Genomic DNA, 19192 nt, shown 5'->3' on the forward strand with positions numbered 1-19192 from the left:
GGATGGATGGATGGATGGATGGATGGATGGATGGATGGATGGTTGGACGGACGGACGGACGGACGGACGGACAAGTCTGTTCATGAGTGGAAGTATTCATTTTTTTAATTGTATTGATAATAACGTTTTTTTTTCTAAGAAAACCAAAATAAAATTAATTTAATATTCCTTGAAGAAATGCCAGTAGCCCACCTGGCATGCCAAGGTTTTAAACAAAGAGCTTGTGTGACCTGTTAGCGCTAGGAGTATGTGTTGGGAATGACTCACAGCTACTACCACACCAAACTTTAGCTCAATATCTGTGAAACTCTCAGCTAGAAACATTTACGTGATTGCTAAGGTTGATTAGCTGCTGCAGCCACCTTGAATCCAGTCGACTTCAAAAGTTAATCAGTTGTGGATGTATATTCACTGATTACTGACAGTTTCATTAAGATTTGTCCAATGGCTCCTAAGATATTTTGCTAACAAACAAATACACATGCACACACAAGCATTTACATGACTGCCTACCTTTCATGGTGTAGAGGAATAAATACTAATTACTGTTAAAAAGTTTTACTTCTAAACTGTTTTCACTGTTAGTTTTCAGATTAACCAGTCTTCCCTGAAGATAACTCAGTTACCCAGTTAAGATCAAGTATTTCACCAGGAGAAGCCCCTAAACCACATTTTTTAACACAGTTTGATGAATGGGGGTAATAATCAAGAAGATTATGAAAAATTAGTTGGCAGCGCAACAAACCCCAGCTGTGGACCAATTTTCCTCTTTATTTATTGGTTTGTGAAACATGAAAACTCTGCACCCTCCTGATTGCTTTTCCACTTGTCAAATGTGTTTAAATGAAGATCTTGTACATTTTCCAGGGCTGAGCTTTGGTGCGCACTTCATCATTTTGGATTTCCTTTCTGAAGTATGTTGGACACTTAGAGATCGAACTGTGTCCAATTAGTTTAGAAGTCCAAAACGTTTGTTTGCTTTTTTCATTACAATGACCTTTGGATTTGGGAGTTGTCGCGTTTAAAAACACCCACAGGTGAAGTTAAACTAGAGGCGCTGGACTTTTCTGGTTTTATTTGGCATCAGTTTTCCTGCTTGCTCCGTATGGGTTTGCATTTTGTATCTTTTGTCCTCATTGCTGCTTAAACATTTTCCCCCTCTCCGTGTCCCTCTCAGGCTTACATCCTTGTGGACTGTGGCGATGACAACGTCTGCGTCCCCGACCTCCACCTCTCTGCCAGCATGTAAGACTCACGCCCTCTGACCCCAACCTGTGCACGCTCAGACAAACGCGAACTAAAACAAAGAAAATGCGCCTGCGGCTCCTCAAACAATGAGCGCAGTTTATGTTGAACTTGCTCCCATTCTAGTCCATTTGAACATGTGTTAGTGAGCTTTTAGCATGTGCGCGAGCTAGCGATCACATTTCCAGCTGTTCGACATCTCCATGGCAGCTTTATGTAAACACCCTTCTCACCGTGCACTAACGCATACACGCTTGTACGCCGCTGGCCTCGAGGAGTTGAACTTGTTGCAGATGATTGCACATGAAGCCGTGTCGTAAAAGGAAAATTTGCAAAAGTCATATATTTTTTGGGTGCATGCAGCAGCGTGTTTAGTTTTTCGTGCCTAAAAGAAATTATCTTTTCATTTGCACGCTCTTGTCTATTCAAATACAAAATCACAGGGATCGAACAGAGTTGGTGATTGGAGAAGACAACCTGGTGATGCTGACGATCACTGCTGCAAACCAAGGAGAGGGAGCTTACGAGGCAGAGCTGCACACGCTGATCCCCCCGGAGGCGGACTACATTGGAGTGGAGCGCAGGGTGGAGGTCAGTACTCATAAATAAAAACAATAAATTCACCGCTACAGTTTCATTTTAAAAGCCAATAAAGCGTGTACACTCGGACATAAACTGAATTCAGTTTTCTCATTATGGCTCCAGCCAAACATCAGAGAAGGAAGTCTGTTATTTGAGGCTGCAGTTCCAGCAGCTCCACATCCTGTTGTGTCATAATAGCATGTGTTTAGCGTGATTAAGGAAAGGCTATCAGCAGGATGTACTTTACTGGCAACAGCCCAAAAGCCCCCCCCGTTATGGGTTACAGGCTGCATTAGTGACTAGAGAAATGGATTGGGTCAGTTTGTGCACGTGTGTGTGTTTGTTTGCACGTGTGTTAGTGGTAATGAGTGTGTAATGGGGCTGTTTGATTGATTGTATTGTTGTTGTCAGAGCTTTCATCACTCTTCCTCTCCTGTCTTCCTCTTTCCAACGTTGTTTCAGCTTTAAGGCTGCATGACGATAGGAAACCGTGTGATTGCAGTGTTGCTGCTGAGTCTTTCCACAACAGAAATATTTGTAATAAATCCATGTTTTTGCTCTTTTTCTGTCATCTGTGTGCTTTAGCATTTTGACCACTGCCGTCTGAGTCGGAGAGGGCATCTCAGACAGAGTCCGTCTGATTGACGGATAGATCAAATCTTTTGAATGGGGATTCTGTGGAAAGGTTATGAACATTTAATAGCAGATAGATTATAAACAACTTCAGTTTGGAGAAGTAGTTGCAATTCTGATATAATTGAGAAGCTGCCAATTTCACATTATGCAATTATGTGCATTATGCATGCACTTTGAAAGTGCTCCAGTGTATAAAGTTGAAAGAGATGGGTAACAAAATAATGTGCACAGCCAAAAATACAGATTTGCAAGCTGTGAACACAGAAACAAACCGTGATTTTTGTGAATTGGTAGCGTGAAATGCAGCCGCACAACTCTTGGGTTTCAAATTACCGTAATTTCCGGACTACTGAGCGCACCTGAATATAAGCTGCGCCCACTACATTTAAAAAGACAAAAACATTGTGCATATATAGGCCGCACTTGTCTATAAGTCACGTGTGTCCACGTTCTAACATGAGATATTTACACAGAAAGATTTTTTTTTTTACTTTTAATTAAATACGTACCGTCAACATACACAAATACATACAGTAATTTATTTTTCTAAACAGTGTCTGTAACACAGCTGGTTAAAAAAAAAAAAAGTAAACTACCATGAAGTCATTGATCGCTATCTTCATCTTCCTCCTGCGCACTGCACACTTCTCGCTGCTAGTCATCCAAGCCTCCCACTGAGCTCGGAGTACCATTTTAAATGCACAATTCACACTTATTTTGAGTGGCTACAAATACTTCGTTCCACCCCCCCTCCCTGGGGGCACAATGAGAAGGGGAGGAGAGAACAGGAAGGCGGCAAAACAAAGTTCCCTCCCTTCCCCAGTGGACCAGTGAAACCAAGTTTCATTGTTCCAGTGTGACTTGTTTGGATTGGTCAGCTTTTTTTTTTACCTCATGAGGATCCACCCCCCAAGAGAGATGTATATTTGGCAGCTATGTGAGCACCTGAGTGTAAATGTTTTGGCAGCATGAAACTCAATAACTTGTCAAAAAAATTTAAAAATTTGCTGCAGCATTGTCTAATCCATGGTGTTCAAAGCGTGTGGAAAAAAGTAGCAGTTTATAGTCCGGAGATTACGGTACCAGAATTCATTGATAATGCTGCTGAACATCAAACTATTAACTCACAGTTCTGCGTCACCAACTATTCTCCAACAGTCACAGGGAGATCACGGCTTTAGCTGCTGCTGTTTATGCCTGAAAACAGCCAAAGAATTCTGTGCACATAGCCATGTAACGCAAAACTAAGAGCAATGTAAAAATTTGCAAAAACCACTGGAAGTTGTTTTAAAACAGCAGTAATCCAGTTTGTTCCTGACCTCGTTCAGACTAGCCGTTAGCTCATCAGTCAGGTCAAAACTGATCTTTATGTCTCCAAACTGGTCATTCAAAGAGCTGTCTAAAACAGGTAGGATGTTATTTGTTCATAAACTCTCCACAAAATGTAAATTGTAATATAAAATTATTTCAGTCCAAAACACGAGTTTTTAATACCTGACTTTATTATTTGTCACATTGATTCAATTTTTATTTTTTCTGTCCATTTCTCTTTCCCAATCTCTCTTTTTTCCTCTTCTAGTCGCTCTCTCAGCTAAATTGCGAGTACAGGACGATCAACGATACTGGAATCGTGGTGTGTGACCTCGGGAATCCGATGGTGGCGGGAACCGAGGTGAGTTCCCACACTCAAAAACAAAAACACAAGTTCCCACATTCAAAAAAAAAACCCACCCGCAATAAGAAGAGCTCGCCAGTCTTCAGGTTTAATTCGACTTAAGATTGCCAAAGATCATCACCTTGACTCTCGCTCCACACGCTCCGACTCCCCTGGCTGTGCTTCGCGCTCAACTTGTGCAATAATGATGCATTTAGCTCTCGCACTCCTGACACATGCAGGAAGCCGAGGCTTTGTAAAATAAAGAGTGGTCCCTTCCGACACGAGATTCGACCGCTCTGCTGTGCATGTGCTGTAAAGAGCGTCGCATGTGTGAAAGTGAAGGTGTTTTTCTTTTAAGGATGTCAGTGCTGGCCTGGAGGTGCGTTCACTCTCCAGAGTTGACACGGGCCGTTCTGATAAATCAATTATGTGGTCATGTTTCACAGTTTGGTAGGGGGAGGGGGGTATTCGCATAATGAGGCATGTGAAAGGGACAAGGTGTGTGTGTGTGTGTGTGTGTGCTGTCCAGATGTTTCCCATATTCAACTCTCCCTTTGCCCTGTTGGACGCTCAGGAATCCATGAGCTTATGCAGAACATACCTTCACGTACACCCCCCAACCCCCTGCACTCCCACCCTCCATTCCCCCCCTCCCCCCCCTCTACTGAGAAACTTAAATGGTTCTGAACACTTGGGGTCACTGCTTCGGCCACACGACGCAGCTGTGGCGCCTCACTGAGCAGAAGGTTTGGATCCTTCAGGATTATATTCCAGAAGGAAAGCAGGGTTTGATCCATCAGTCAGCCTCTGCAGATACTTTATACTCTATTTTTTAAATGATTTTTGCTCATTTAATTGATTTATTATCCTTCACCTATCAATAGAAGCCCGTTAAGATAAAGGCAGAGTGTTCCTTGAAGGAGTGTGTATCGCCTGCCAGCATTCACGCCCGTGTTTCAAACTCATGGCCACACGTTGACAAGAAAAAGAAAATTACATCGTCACCGCAAAGTCCACTTTTTGATTTTACCTCCAGGACTGACAACTTCTAGAAAATAAAACCACAAACACAGATCTTTTTACTTTTTTCTGCTGTTAATAATCTAATAAAATACGGCAACTTTCATTTAGATTGTAAACAAGTAGAAGACCATTCATGGCAATTTATTTATGATGTATGTTAAACCGCTAACGTTAGCAGCTCAATAAACAGACTGAAATTAACTTGTTTCAGATGTGTCTGCCTTCTGCTCTGTCACCTGTCCTCCTCCTCCTCCTCCTCCTCCTCCTCCTCCTCGTTGTCACTGGGAGCTGGAGATGCTCCCTCTGAAGAACACATTTGGTGCTTGTCTCTTTAGATCTTCCCCGTCTGGCTCTTCCCCTGCAGTCCTTGTAATGTGTCCCATAAAGATAACTCGGCTTTGTAGTCCCGCGGCCCAGCTTCGCCCCCCGCAGACGCGCCCCCTTGAAGTTTTAGTGCGAGTCTGCATGCTGTCATTTCCCGCCCCTCTGGACCTCGAGCTCGACCTGTTTTTCAACAGAAATCACATGTAAATACTCACATGCACGCTGCAGGCCGCGGCGGACTCAGCTCTGCACGTGTTTTCTGTTAGACTGGAGGACTGGGGATTTAAACAGAGGAGAGACGAGGAACCGAACTGTGGTTTGTAAGTCTGTGTCCGTAGTCTGGCTTTTGTCAGGTTTTAAGAAACTTACTGTTATCAACACACACACAAGTACACACACACACGCACACAGTCTTGATATTGTGATTGTGAAGTAACAAGAGAGGATCCAGTTACAAAGTTACCGTCTGTTTTTAAACAGGCGTGACAGAGTGTTGCCTTTATAGCACAGATGCATCTAATTTCTCACCATCGTCCTTTATTTCCTCCAAATTTATGCTTTTATATTTATATATATTATTTTTGTTTCTGTGTCTTTCATTTTCCTGCCCAGCTGTCTGTCGGTCTGAGGTTTTCGGTGCAGAGGTTGGAAGAAGCCGGACCAAGCATCACTTTTGAGCTGCAGATCCACAGGTGACACGCTCCCAGGCCCTCGCACGAATTACCAGGCGTCTCACGGAAACCCGACAGAGAGCTGTTTGTCTTTGCTCTGGTCCGTGTAAATAGGTGCTGTGTCTGAGACCAGCACTCTCTGCGGGCTCGTGTTGCAAACTGCAGAGGAAAACAGATGGTTTCAGACGAGCTCCGCGCATAAACTAAACGCAAAGTGTTCGCTTCAGAATCATTTGATCTGACACGTCATCAGATACGACGATCCCCTGCGTGGAGTCAGATGATGAGAAATATGTCTTCATCGTTGGCTGTCTGAATGCTGACTGTTGTTTCCTGTGGTTTATCTTTTATGTACAGTTTTGCAGTCTAACTAGTGCTGCAAACTTTGTTTAATGTATCGAAACGTTCAGCAGATGGCTGCTATGACTTCTAATATAATAATTTAACAACATTCTATATAATACCTTTCAAAAGATTTTCCTTTATTTTCCCTCTAAGATCTAGTTTAGAAAACTTGCTCTATTTTTTGTCTGTTTTTAGTTTAAAACTATTATTCTACTAATATTAGCTACCCTTTTTTTTTTGCTGTTGCTACTTTTAACTTCCAGCTAGACTTTTGCTTCTTTTAATTCACTTCAGTTTATTTAGCTTTAGCAACTAGTTAGCTGTTTGATACTTTTAGCTTTTAGCAACCATTACTTTAGGCTTTTAGCCAGGAGTGGTGGCACAGAGGTTAGAGTAGATGGACCTGTGATCAGAAGGTCGCTGGATCAACTCCCCATACCGACAACATTAAAATGTGAGTGGGAACGGGGAAACAACCACACCTGCCTCCACCATAATTTGCCCCACTCTGGGCCCTTGAGCAAGGCACTTAACCCCCACTATCTGCTCTCCAAGGCACCCTAGATAGCAGCTCTCTGCTCCACACAAAGGGTTGTGGTAGCTCGGTGGTCTGTGGTTGCGTCAGGAAGGACATCCGGCGTAAAAATAATTGACAAGTCGTCGTTCGACAGTTCATTGTGGTGACGCCTGAAGAAGAGAGCAGCCGAAAGAAGAAAAAATAAAATAAACTCTTAACATTTACCAAGTCTTTTGCTACATTTAGCTTTTAGCAAGTGTTGCTACCTTTAGCTAGCGTTATGCAACTTTTAGCTACAATTTTGCTATTTTTAGCTTGTTGCAAGTCATTTTAAACCTCTAGCATTGACTTGGCCTTTTGCTACATTTAGCATTTAACCAGCCTTTTGCTACTTTTAGCTTTGAGCAAGGCTTTTACTGATTTCACCTATCTTTTTGTTACTTTTGTTTTTAGCTACCATTATTTTAGGCTTTTTGCTAGTCTTTTGGCACAGCTAACATTTACAAAGCATTTAGCTGCATTTAGCAAGTATTTTGCTACCTTTAGCTAGCGTTACGCAACTTTTAGCTACAATTTTGCAATTTTAGCTTGTAGCAAATCATTTTAGCATTGGCCTTTTGCTACATTTAGCTTTTAACCAACTTTTGCTACTTTTAGCTTTGAGCAAGCATTTCACTTGGCTTTTTTAATGTTTCAAGCTTTTAGCTAGTATTTTGCTTTTATCGCTTTAAGTCATACTGTGAAATTGTAGCTTTTAAAAACTATAAGATTATAAAGAAAAAGAAAAGGGAACAATCAGAACCATGCTAACATCCTGCTGGGTTCTACAGGTTTACAAAATTTGCACAGCCTTCAACTCACTGCACACATTTTCATCAGAACAGGTCTGATGACTCCGAGGTTTTATCGTTTAATGTTTTTATTTGCTTTGGGTTATTTGGGTTGTGAGCATCTGAACTTGTATTTGACATTGAACTAAAAATAATTGGCTGATAGTGACCACAGCTGTATTCTCAGTAATAAACCAGTTAGTGGCACGCTGTTGAAAACAGATGTTTTATGTTTTCAGCCTTTTTCTGTGAATTTCATTTTGAGCAGAACAAGGCTTTGTCATTTCTTTCGTTTTATATACACTTTTATTCATAATTTTTTTTTTAAATTAAAGTGTTTGTGAATCTCTCCACAGCTCCAACAAAGATAACTCCAACAGCAACCCGGTCAGTTTGAATCTGTCCATCACTGCCAGCGCTCGGCTCGATTTACGTGGGTGAGTCCAACATCTCTGTGTGGCTCTACAACAAAATATGACAACTTGTTTTTTTTTGTCTTTTCATGCCAGCTTTCCTCAAAAAAAACACAGTTCCCTGGTTTCAGTCTAAACTTTCTGCAGAATAAACCTCTCCCTTTGAGGCTTGAATTTACAGGATGTGTTTACAGGATGGAAAACAGCCGAAAAACACATTTGTAGAAACAAATGTTAACTAATCATGTGCACATGGGACATATTTGTCATCTGCATGGCTGTCCATACGCCTGCTAACGTACATGCACGCTAACAACACTAACAAGTTTGGAGCCTAACATGCTGCTGTTTGGGTGTGGTCGGGAGTAGAAATAAATACAACAGGAACCAGAATAAGCGAGAGGAGGACATGTCGCAATGTTTGCATCATAACGTTGTCCTGCTCCAAATATGTTCATCAATCCTCGTGAGTTTTTGTGTTTATTTTCACAGTCATCGGTGTTGTAACACGCAGCTCTGGCATCAAACGATGAAACTGTCCCATTGATGTAAAATCGTTCGCTTGCTTCGTCACGAGGCGTGCCTCTTTTGCTAAAGTAGCTCAACTGCATGTCTGGGCAACAAACGTTAACGCCAACAGGAGCGTTACTGCCCGCTGACGTCGGCTCACCTGGAGATTTTACACATGGTGTCACCGGATTTGGCAGAAGTTGAATCTGCATGCCTGGAGGTTTCTGATGATTTTGTTTCATTTAATTATAAGCAAAAATGGTAACACTTTACAATAAGGTACACAAAATGTACTTAACTACTAGGGAACGCCTAAGGAACAAATCAGGAGCTAATGGATAGTTAACCATTACTTACTGGGGAACACACAGCCAAGCCTTATTAGGAGATACTGGTTAGTTACTTTGTAAATGAAAAGGAACTAATCAAGAACTAATGGGTAGTTAACCAGTGCATACTGGGAAACACACAGCCAAGCCTCATTAGGGGACTACTGGTTTGTTACCACAGACACAAAGGAGAAATTCTCCATGCGAGTTCTGAATAAACCCTGCACCAGTGAGGTCACAGCTTGTAATTGTCAAAAACCTGTTTCCTAGTGATTACTGATTTTATTAACCATTAGCTCCTGATTCGTTTCTCTTTGGTTTCCTTGGTAACTACCCATTAGTTACTGATTAGTTCCTCTTCATTTCCCAGGTAACTAACCAGTAGTCCCCTAATAAGGCTTGGCTTTGTGTTCCCCAGTAAGTACTGGTTAACTACCCATTAGCTCATGATTAGTTCCTGATTCTTTCCTGAGGTCTTCCCTAGTAGTTAATAGCATTTTGTGTACCTTATTATAAAGTGTTACTGCAGAAATGTTGTCCTCCATCTTTAAATCACATCTAAATGGGTTTAGAGCGGAGAAAGTAAACGTGGTGCCAGTAGACGTTAGGGCTGAACGATTTTGGAAGATATTCTAATTGGGATTTTTTTAACCTCAATATTGCAATTTAATTTGTGATTATTTTTCATTGTCTTCTTCTCATGTCTTTTTCAATGATCACAAGCAATAAATCTGTTTCAGTTGCAAAAAATCTCCACTGTTTTCAACTCTGCTGCAACTCTGTTTCTGCATTTTTTTGTATAGATCCAGGATAGCAACTTGGCTAAAAAGTGTGCGCGAGGGCGTTCTGTACTGCTTATCCATTGTGTTTACCAAAGCTGTAAACTCAAGTTTGGTCACTATATTAATGGGCATCATGTCTTTCGTTATGAACTCTGTTATTGCTCGAGTTATTTCCGCGTGTTGTTTCGAATTATGTTCATACAGAGTAAAACCTTCGAACAGTTTGGTCAGTGATCCCTGTCGACTGGTACTTTGCTGACTTTAAGTTGAAGCACTGGTCATTGGCATTCTAGCCAAATGACTTTGTGGTGTTTTTTTAAGTGTTGATAAAGATTTTTGGTGTTACCCCGAGAGGAATCAACAGCAGCAAAGCAGGTTCTGCACAATGCATGTTGTGCAGCGTCTTCTTTTTTACAGCCAAAATAATTCCAAACAACGGACGTGCTGCCGCTCTTTGGTACCAAACTTTCAGATGTATCTGCTTCTGTCGAGCCTGACGTCACTGTGCAACCGGTTAAAGAAGCAGTGTTGACTTCTCTGCTCCCTGATCTGCTTTGCTCCGCTCACTCGCAAGTCACGTAACCAGATCACGGGACCAGTCAAATCGCAGCCTTTGTGATTAGAAAATCTCGTTTGAGCATATCAGGATATTATCGCAAATTCAATTAATTGTTCAGTCCTAATAGATGTCATGATCTTTGTGTTTTTGTGGGTTTGTTGTTGTCAGGGGAATTTTGGTCAAGGCTGTTTATCTCTAACTAATGTTAACTGCCCATGAACTGTGTGTTTGAGTTAGCAGAGAGAGCTGAATGAGGAGCTGATTTGATGTTGCGTGTGCAGCTGGTACTCCGAGGTCGCCTCCAAGTCTGTGAGCTCGGAGGAGCTGATAAGCATGCATTATAAAAACAATCCTCGCACACTGTCCGGTGCAGACACTCGTGACTGGCTTTCAAGCATGTCTGGGCATTTGTGTAAGCCTGTTGTGATCATCTGTCCTTGCAATTAAAACTCGATTAATAAATATTCTGTCCTTCCATGCGGCTCCTTTGAGTAAGTAAAATAATGCAAGGATGTTTTTATCCAACAGTTGTCTTTTGTGTGTTCTTATGTTCTGGTGTTCTTGTGTGTGGATGTTTTTATTTTTATCAGCTCTTGAGTTTCCCCCTCTGCTCATCTTCACTTCACCTCAATCAGCTTCTACTCCCCAGTCCTGCCACGCCCACTCGCACCTGTTCCTTGTTTCCTTTTAGCTCAGCTGATCCTCATCTCCTCGCTCAGCCTCAGCCTTTATTTACCTCTCCAGTATTCATCGGTACATTACTGCCACGTCAGCGCTTTGTTTTCCTTTTGTAATAAAAGAGTTTATTTTACATCTTCCTCGAGTCAAGCCTGCATTCTTGGCTCCTTCCTTCCTCCTGCCACTGTGACAAGTCTGCAGCATCATGGGACTTCTTTCTTCTGAAAATCAACTAATTAGATCCACTCTGTCAGATTTTCCCAGCTTTGTAGCCGTGTATTCAATAATGACCGTTTAATGGAATTGACCTGTTTATGACAAATAGAATAAAGAAGATATTGTCAGACATCAACTACATGCTGCTTTGCACACCAAATATTTAAACAAAGTTCTGTAAGCACTCAGAGCGGGTATTGGGGATGACTCTCAGCTACTACCACACCGGATTTGAGCTTAATAGATGTGGTGTTTACTGCGTTGTAGACATTTTTAACTTTGGTTGATTAGCAGTGGCAGCCATCTTGTGTCAGGTTGACATTAAAAGTTAATCAGTTGTAGATTTACATCTAATGTTTACTTTCTAAAGACTTCATTCAAAGCTGTCCACTGATTCATGAGGTATTTTGCTAACAGAGAGCATTACCTCGACGCTTGCTGTGGCAAGTTTCCCTACCATTATAAATCCACTGTTACAAGAGACACAATCCAAAAACCGGCTTACCTTTTTTGTTTCATGCAAGAAATATATGTCTGTTGATGTTCATCATATTTCTCTTCTTGTTAGAAACTGATTTCAAATGAGTCCTTCTTTATGGTAAAGCTGTGTCTGCTCCTTCCAGGGTGTCCCATCCCCCCCAGGTGGTGCTGCCATTCCCAAACTGGGAACCGAAAGAGAAACCTGTCAAAGAGGACGACGTCGGACCACAAGTGACTCACATCTATGAGGTACATATCAGAGGAAAACGGGGAAGGCTGGGTTGTTTTGTCACGTGTGTGTTTGTTAAAACTAGTTTACCAAACCTTATAAAACTGAGGACAGCATGAGAAAAGGAGGAGCTTATTTAACGTCACTGCTTTTCCTGGTGCGACTGTTGGTGATTCCAACACTTTGAGCAGACAAATAGGTGTGGAAACCTAATTAGGCAGGAACAAGAGTGAGAGCTCTGCAAGGTGAAGTAAACGGCAACATTTTACACACACGCTCCGTAAAACCAGGGGCTCCATAAAGAATTAAGATCTGGATGATCAAAGGTCTCCAGCTCAGAAGTAATTACTGCTGTGAGGTGTAGAAAGAGTGGAGGGGGGGAACCAAAAGGGCGAAGGAGGAAAGGAATGAAGGATGCAAAGGGAAGAAGGAAGAGTGTATTTTATTTGAAGGGGGCGCATCGAAACATGATAAATCAAAGCAGACTGTGAACGCTGAGCAATGAATGAAGCTGAAACTGGGTTGTTAAAGCTAAAATAAGCAGAACACCAGCTAAAAGCTAAATGATGCAAACAACAGCTATATGCTAAGAGAGGTAAAATGCTAGCTTAAAGCTAAAAGCTTAATGAAGCAAAAGGCCAAGTAAACTAAAGGTGGAAATGGACTTTCTACAAGCCAAAAATAGTATGGTAGCTAAAAGTTGAATAAAGCAAGCTAAAAGTAGCAAATAAAAAACAGCTAAAAGCTAAATGTAGCAAAAGACCAGGTAAATGTTAATGGTAATGTTAATGGTAATGATGATAATGGCAATATTGACTTGAACTTGAAATGTTAGGTGTGTTAAAGGACTAGCTAAAAGCCTAAAGTAGAAAAGTAGTAACATAAGTAGCTAAACACTTGCTGATGAAAACACAAAAGAAGCTAAATGCAATTTAAAAGCATAGTCAAATATTAACCAAAACTAGCTAAATACTAGCTAAATGCTAAATATAGTCAATATTAACAAACAACTAGCTGAAATCTAAAAGTAACAAAACACTAGATCAAAATTAAACGTTTTCAAATGTTAGATAAAATCTAAAACTAGCACAGTACTAGCTAAAAGGAGCACAAATCTAGCTAATATAAGCAACAAACTAGTTTAAAGCTAAAAGTCACAAGCCATAGCTTTAAAATTAAATGTCACAAAATGCCAGCATAAAGCTAAAACTAGCTCAGTACGAGCTAAAAATAGAAACAACCTAGCTAATATTAGCAAAATAGTAGCTGAAAGCTACAAGTCATAGACACAAACATAGACATTTAGTTTTAAGCTATTAAAACTAAATGTAGCTAAATGTTAGCTAAAAGCTAAAACTAGCACAATACTAGCTAAAATTAATAAAAGCTACATGTAAGCAAAAAATAGCAAAAAGAAAAGCTAAAAAGAATCAAAAGGCTAGCTAAAAGCAACAAAAATAACAGAATGGTAGCTAGAAACCAGAAGTAGGAAGTAAGAAGGCAAAATAGATAATATTTCAATATTATTGATTTAATTATTAAGATACAAATAAATCAAAGAAGTAAAAGTTTAAGACAGACTGGTGACAGCTTGCACTATAGACCGTGTGTGTGTGGCTGTGTGTGTGCGCGAGCCGTAATTGTGACTTCTTTTTGTTGTCAGCTTCATTGAACCCGAGCGCAGTATTGTCTGGCTCGTCCCACAGCTGATAATGGTTTTCATTTGTGGCACTTTTCCCAGCAGGCAGCTGCTTCTGATTAGACAGGACGGAGTTTTTTGGCTCTGAAGAATTCCTGCCCTGCAGCATCAGGATCACGTCCTGTTTGGATGACTTGTTTCGTTGTTACGACCACGTGTGTTGGTGTGTGTGGAAAAAAAAAAAGAGGCCTTCTTTCTGAACTGATGCTCGATTTAGGGTCATATAATTCATCCGGCCCAGTTAGGATGTGGAAGATCATCTGGATGATGATGTGGATTTTACTTGTGTTTCCCTCCCTGGTGACTGAAGGCTGCACGAGTTTATCTTTATGAAAACACAGGTGGCCCGTCTCATCATACCACAGTTATGATAACCTGATTACAGCTCTGGTCACATGGGACTTGCTAACAGGGCAGAAAATGAGTCTGAACCTGACAGCTCTTTGTTTTTACTGCTGTAGCTTCATAACTCCGGTCCCAGCAGTATCGGAGAGGCTGAGCTCCAGGTGGGCTGGCCTGCCCGTTTCCGTGACGAGAACCTGCTGTATGCCATGGAGATTCAAACGGACGGCCCAGTTAGCTGCCAGACAAACACCAGCCTGAACCCACTGGGCCTCCAGGTACCGTGAACATTTACACACACATCTAGAAACCAAACACCTTCAGAGGAAACCCTGAGAATCATTGATCAAGTTGGAAGAAGGCCAGAAAGTCTGACTCCTTGGAAGCCAAATATTAAGAAATAAAACTTTGTCAATATTTCATGTAGATAAAACCATTTTCGTTGATTCATCACTGTTATCTAGTTTGATCACAGCACATTTTCCTCTCTTAACAGTAATATTCAATCTTTGAACAGATATTAAAGAAATGGTGTTGCAATGTCAATTATTGAATCAATTAGTCAACGATAGTAAAATTAGTTAATTACAGGAAATGCCTGTGGTTTGTTTTTCCGTACCGGCAGTGCTTCTATCCACAGAGCTGAGGGACCAAAAGGAAACAATCTGACATCCGGTCTCTTAATAAAGCTATAAGGAATAAGCATTCATTGAGTCATCAGTTTGCCGGCTTTTGAAAACTTTTCAATTAAAATATCTAACCATGCTGGTCTCTTTGGTTTGCGCGTAAATTTGAACTTCCTGGGGAGAGACAATAAAATCTTTTGTTCTGTTATCTGAAACCAAAGGATGTCGATCCATCCGCTCCGGCTTCTTGTCGGCGCGACCGTATGAACAGGAAATGAAACCTCTTCGGATTCAGCGGAGCACAAACCGCTCTTTGATCCGCGTTTCCAAACGCCACACTCGTCTCCACAGCTGAAAGTTTTATGACGCCTTTTTTAAAGTCCTGAGGATCTGACGAGGCTGCATCATGTGCTGCAGAGACCTGAGTGGAACAGACATGAGATGATCGATGCGTGTTTCTCTTCTTCTTCTTTCGGCTGCTCTCTGCTTCAGGGGACTTGGCGATTGTTTTGACGCTGGATGCCCTTTGTGATGCAACCACAGACCACCGAGCTACCACAGCCCTCGTGTGGAGCAGAGAGCTGCCATCCAGGGTGCCTGGGGGAGCAGATGGTGGGGGTTAAGGGTCTTGCTCAAGGGCCCAGAGTGGGGCAAATGAGGGTGGAGGCAGGTGTGGGTGCTTCACCTTTCCCACATACATTTTGATGTTGTCGGTCCAGGGAGTTGAACCGGCAACCTTCTGATCATAGGCCCACCTTCTCTAACCTCTGCCCCCGTGATGATCGCTGCACGTTTATGAAAAATGTTTCAGACGTTGGAGCAGTGGTTTTAATTTGCTACATCCACTCCATAAGCTGCTGTATTCACCCATCTACTCAAAACAGACTCATGTTCAGGCTGCTGTTTAATACACCGTAGTATATTATATAATTATTGTTTAGTATATGTCTTAAATACTTGTATACTGTTTCTTTTTTTTCTATATAGTACTTTATATTATTGCTATTTTGGGTGTAACTGGGACCTTGAGTACACAATTTTCAACCTCATGTACCACATGTGATGTGAATGACAATAAAGTCACCTTGAACCTTGACCTTTGTGTTTTTGGTACTTCTATTTAACTAAACAAAACTGACATTTTAAATAAATAATTCCTGTAAACTTTGTTAAAATGTGTTCAAACTAAAGTTCCTTCCAGCCCTCGGTCTTTCATGCCACAGTTCAAGACTAAAATCATCCTTTGTTGAGAAATGATGACGTTGATGCATAGTTATTTAGTGCTTGGATTATGTGTTGTGAATGACTCTCAGCTACTACCACACCAAATCTTAGCTCAGTATCTGTAAAGTTCACTGAGTTATAGGCGCTTCAGTATTTTTTTTTTTGTGAGATGTTTTGCTAACAGGTGAACAGGTTTGACTCTAACAGTTAATCCCAAAGTTTTCTGTTAAAGTATCACACAATGTATTGCTATCAAAGCATGTATTGGGCGTAATGCTCAGCTACTACCACAACAAATTTTAGCTCAGTATCTGTAAAATTGTCAGTGTTTGCTAAGATTGATTTGCTGCGGCACCATCTTGAATCAGACTGACTCCAGAAGTTATTCTATGGTGGATGTACACCCAGTGATTACTGGTTACTGGTCGCCAAACTACAAACTCAAAGCTATAGTTCAGATCTTTAGAAGCAGAGTTCTGTGGAAAAGTTCTGAACAATTAATATCTTACCTGTTGGAGATAGATCTTTGAGCAACCTCATTTTAGTTGAATTCTGACCAAGCTGAACAATCATCTCCTTGTTTGTGTCAGATCTCCACTCTGCAGGACACACCTGAGTTGTTGGGTTTCTTGAGGAACAGCAGCGATCCTCCTCTTCCTCCTCCTCTTCATCGCCACAAGCGAGCTGTCAGAAACACTGAGAGTTACAGCAGCAAGACCTTGGTGAGCCTCGCACACGTGTTTCTCCAGGGGAGACAATTGTCAGTGAGTCGCTTCTTCACGTGTTTCGTTTCCTTTCCAAGAACTGCACCAACATCTCGTGTCTGAGGATCGCCTGCGTGGTCGGTCGCTTGGATCGGGGTCAGAGCGCCGTCGTTAGGATTCGATCCAGACTGTGGGCACACACGTTTCTACAGGTGAGTGGCTTTGCTGACAGATTCATTGAATTATTTAGTTTTGCTTCCATTTTTGTCAAATATTAGCATTTTGCTTGTTTAATCATTTACATCCAGCCTAAGTTAGAATGAATTGGTCCATTTTTTTCCTTTGTTAAAAAATTTTAATTGTGTTTTTGTTTTCAAGCGGCATAATGATCCCTACATTCTCAACTCCACCGTGTCCTTCATGGTCATTTCGGTGCCTTATCTCGTCCAACCGGGGACACTATCTCAGCACACGACCTCGGTAAGGATGCGAATGTTTGCTCAATATTTGTGTCAATGCAAAAAAATAAAAATAAAACACTTCTGAGCTCTGCATCATTATCGCCTGCCACCAAGCGCAAAAAGCGATGATGTTTTTGCCCATGTCTCCGTGTGTGTGTGTGTGTGTGTGTGTGTGTTTGTCGATCTGTCTGTTGGAAAAATATTTATAACCAGTGGATGGATTGTAATCAAACCTTTAGGAAGTAGCGACTAAAAGAACATCTACAACTCATTAACTTTTGGAGCCAAGCTGATCCAAAATGGCCACCACAGTAATAAAACATTAGTCAAAGTAAAAATGGGCTACAGCTCGGTCAGTTTTACAGAAACAGTAGTCCCTCCCTACTTCGCAGTTCGTTTTTCGTGGACTCGCTTTATCCCGGTTTTTCAAAATAAGATTGGACATGACACGCAATTGGCTGACTGATGGATGAGCCACACGATCGGCATGACATTTTAATATAAAATAAATTATTTTTAATTATTTAGCACCTGCTGCACCTATGTGCAGCCCAAAGCTGCAGGAGAACCTTCCTCCTGCAGCCTGCCATATCTCCACTTTGCAGTGGAGAAGTGGGCGTGGCCAGGTGCGCTGGCACATGACAGAGAGCTGAAATTGTGGCTTTCTAGCGTTTAGAGTTTAGAGACATTGTTTAGAATATTGCAAGAGTGTGGGAAGGTTTTAAAATTCTTTTATTTGTATGTATATATATGTGTGTGTATGTGTGTGTGTGTATATATATATATATATATATATATATATATATATATATATATATATATGAAAGCGTTTTAAACTCTTCCCACTCTTCCAATATTCTAAACGATGTTTCTAAACTCTAAATGATCTAAAAGAGCACAAGATATCATGATTTCAGCTCCCTGCCTCTGGCTGCTCTCTGCCACCTGCAAGTGCTCTTGGCCACGCCCACTCTTCCACTCTGCACAGTGAACAGCTGATCAGCTGCAGCAGGAAGTTTATCCTGCAGTCAGGGTTGCACACAGGTGCAGCAGGTCCTAAATAATTCAAAATAATTTATTTTAAATAAAAATTCCATGCCAGTCGTGCGGCTCATCCATCAATCAGCCAATTGTGCATCATGTCCACTCTTATTTTGAAAAACCGCGATAGAGCGAGTCCACGATAAACGAACCGCGAAATATCGAGGGACTACTGTATATATACTAAAATAAACTACTACTTACTACTTGTACTACTATTCCTACTTCACGTTTTTTCACTTATCGTGGGTCCCCCTCGATAAAAGAGGGACTACTGTATTGGACTTAAATTTGGTGTGGTAGTAGCTGAGAGTCATCCACAACACATATTCTGAGCTCTGTCACCCATTGCAAGAGATCACAAGATCGTGCATAAAGACATTTACGAAGTTCAACCCAAGCTGCCATCATGATAAAAAGGGTTTAGTTTCAAACTCTGGCATATGCATTCATTTCGTTTATCGTCCAGATGGGGACACCGGTGCTGTGGGGGACCCCTGATGTGTCATTCGCTGTTCCGCTCTGGGTCATCATCCTGGCCATACTGCTGGGACTGCTGGTGCTGGCCATGCTAACATTAGCCATGTGGAAGGTACACACACTTTAACAGAGTTGACCATTTTCATCATCAGATGTAACATCTAATGGTGGTGTGACTCCCTCAGTGTGGTTTCTTCGATCGGGCGCGCCCACCTGCTGAAGGTGACGTCTCGGACCAGGAGAAGCTGACGTCTGATAAAACAGCGGACTCCTGAGACGGTGGAGGACTCCTGAGACGGTGGAGGACTCCTGAGACGGTGGAGGACTCCTGAGACGGTGGAGGACTCCTCCTGGTTGGAAGTTTGTTCGTTTCAGGAGGGATGTGCACCTTCTGAACACCTTGAATCAGATCTGAGATCTGCACTAGTCAGAACCTCCATTCCCTGGTTGGAAGTCTTCTGCTCCTTTGTCTTTGTTCACGTTTGTGGACCCGGCTGAAAGCAAAGGCTGCTGCTCCACACATACTGGGACCAGAACAGCAGACAAAGTGGGACCAGCACACATTTCTGGCTAAATTACACACACATGT

General features: G+C 41.6%; 1 protein-coding gene across 1 annotated transcript in view; it reads left to right on the forward strand.

Annotated features, from left to right (window-relative positions):
* Nucleotides 1-18878, forward strand: part of itga8 (integrin, alpha 8) — a 72998-nt gene extending 54120 nt beyond the window's left edge. Inside the window, exons 21-32 of the mRNA XM_037676660.1 lie at nucleotides 1178-1245; nucleotides 1689-1836; nucleotides 4043-4135; nucleotides 6080-6159; nucleotides 8187-8267; nucleotides 11941-12046; nucleotides 14187-14345; nucleotides 16508-16639; nucleotides 16720-16833; nucleotides 17000-17101; nucleotides 18593-18715; nucleotides 18789-18878. Coding sequence (XP_037532588.1) covers nucleotides 1178-1245; nucleotides 1689-1836; nucleotides 4043-4135; nucleotides 6080-6159; nucleotides 8187-8267; nucleotides 11941-12046; nucleotides 14187-14345; nucleotides 16508-16639; nucleotides 16720-16833; nucleotides 17000-17101; nucleotides 18593-18715; nucleotides 18789-18878 — 1296 coding nt within the window. The remainder of the gene's footprint in view (nucleotides 1-1177; nucleotides 1246-1688; nucleotides 1837-4042; nucleotides 4136-6079; nucleotides 6160-8186; nucleotides 8268-11940; nucleotides 12047-14186; nucleotides 14346-16507; nucleotides 16640-16719; nucleotides 16834-16999; nucleotides 17102-18592; nucleotides 18716-18788) is intronic.
* Nucleotides 18879-19192: the final 314 nt, after the last annotated feature.

This window comes from Nematolebias whitei, chromosome 5, assembly GCF_014905685.2.
Source record: "Nematolebias whitei isolate Nwh7 chromosome 5, NemWhi1, whole genome shotgun sequence".
In the NCBI taxonomy this organism is placed as follows: Eukaryota; Metazoa; Chordata; class Actinopteri; order Cyprinodontiformes; family Rivulidae; genus Nematolebias; species Nematolebias whitei.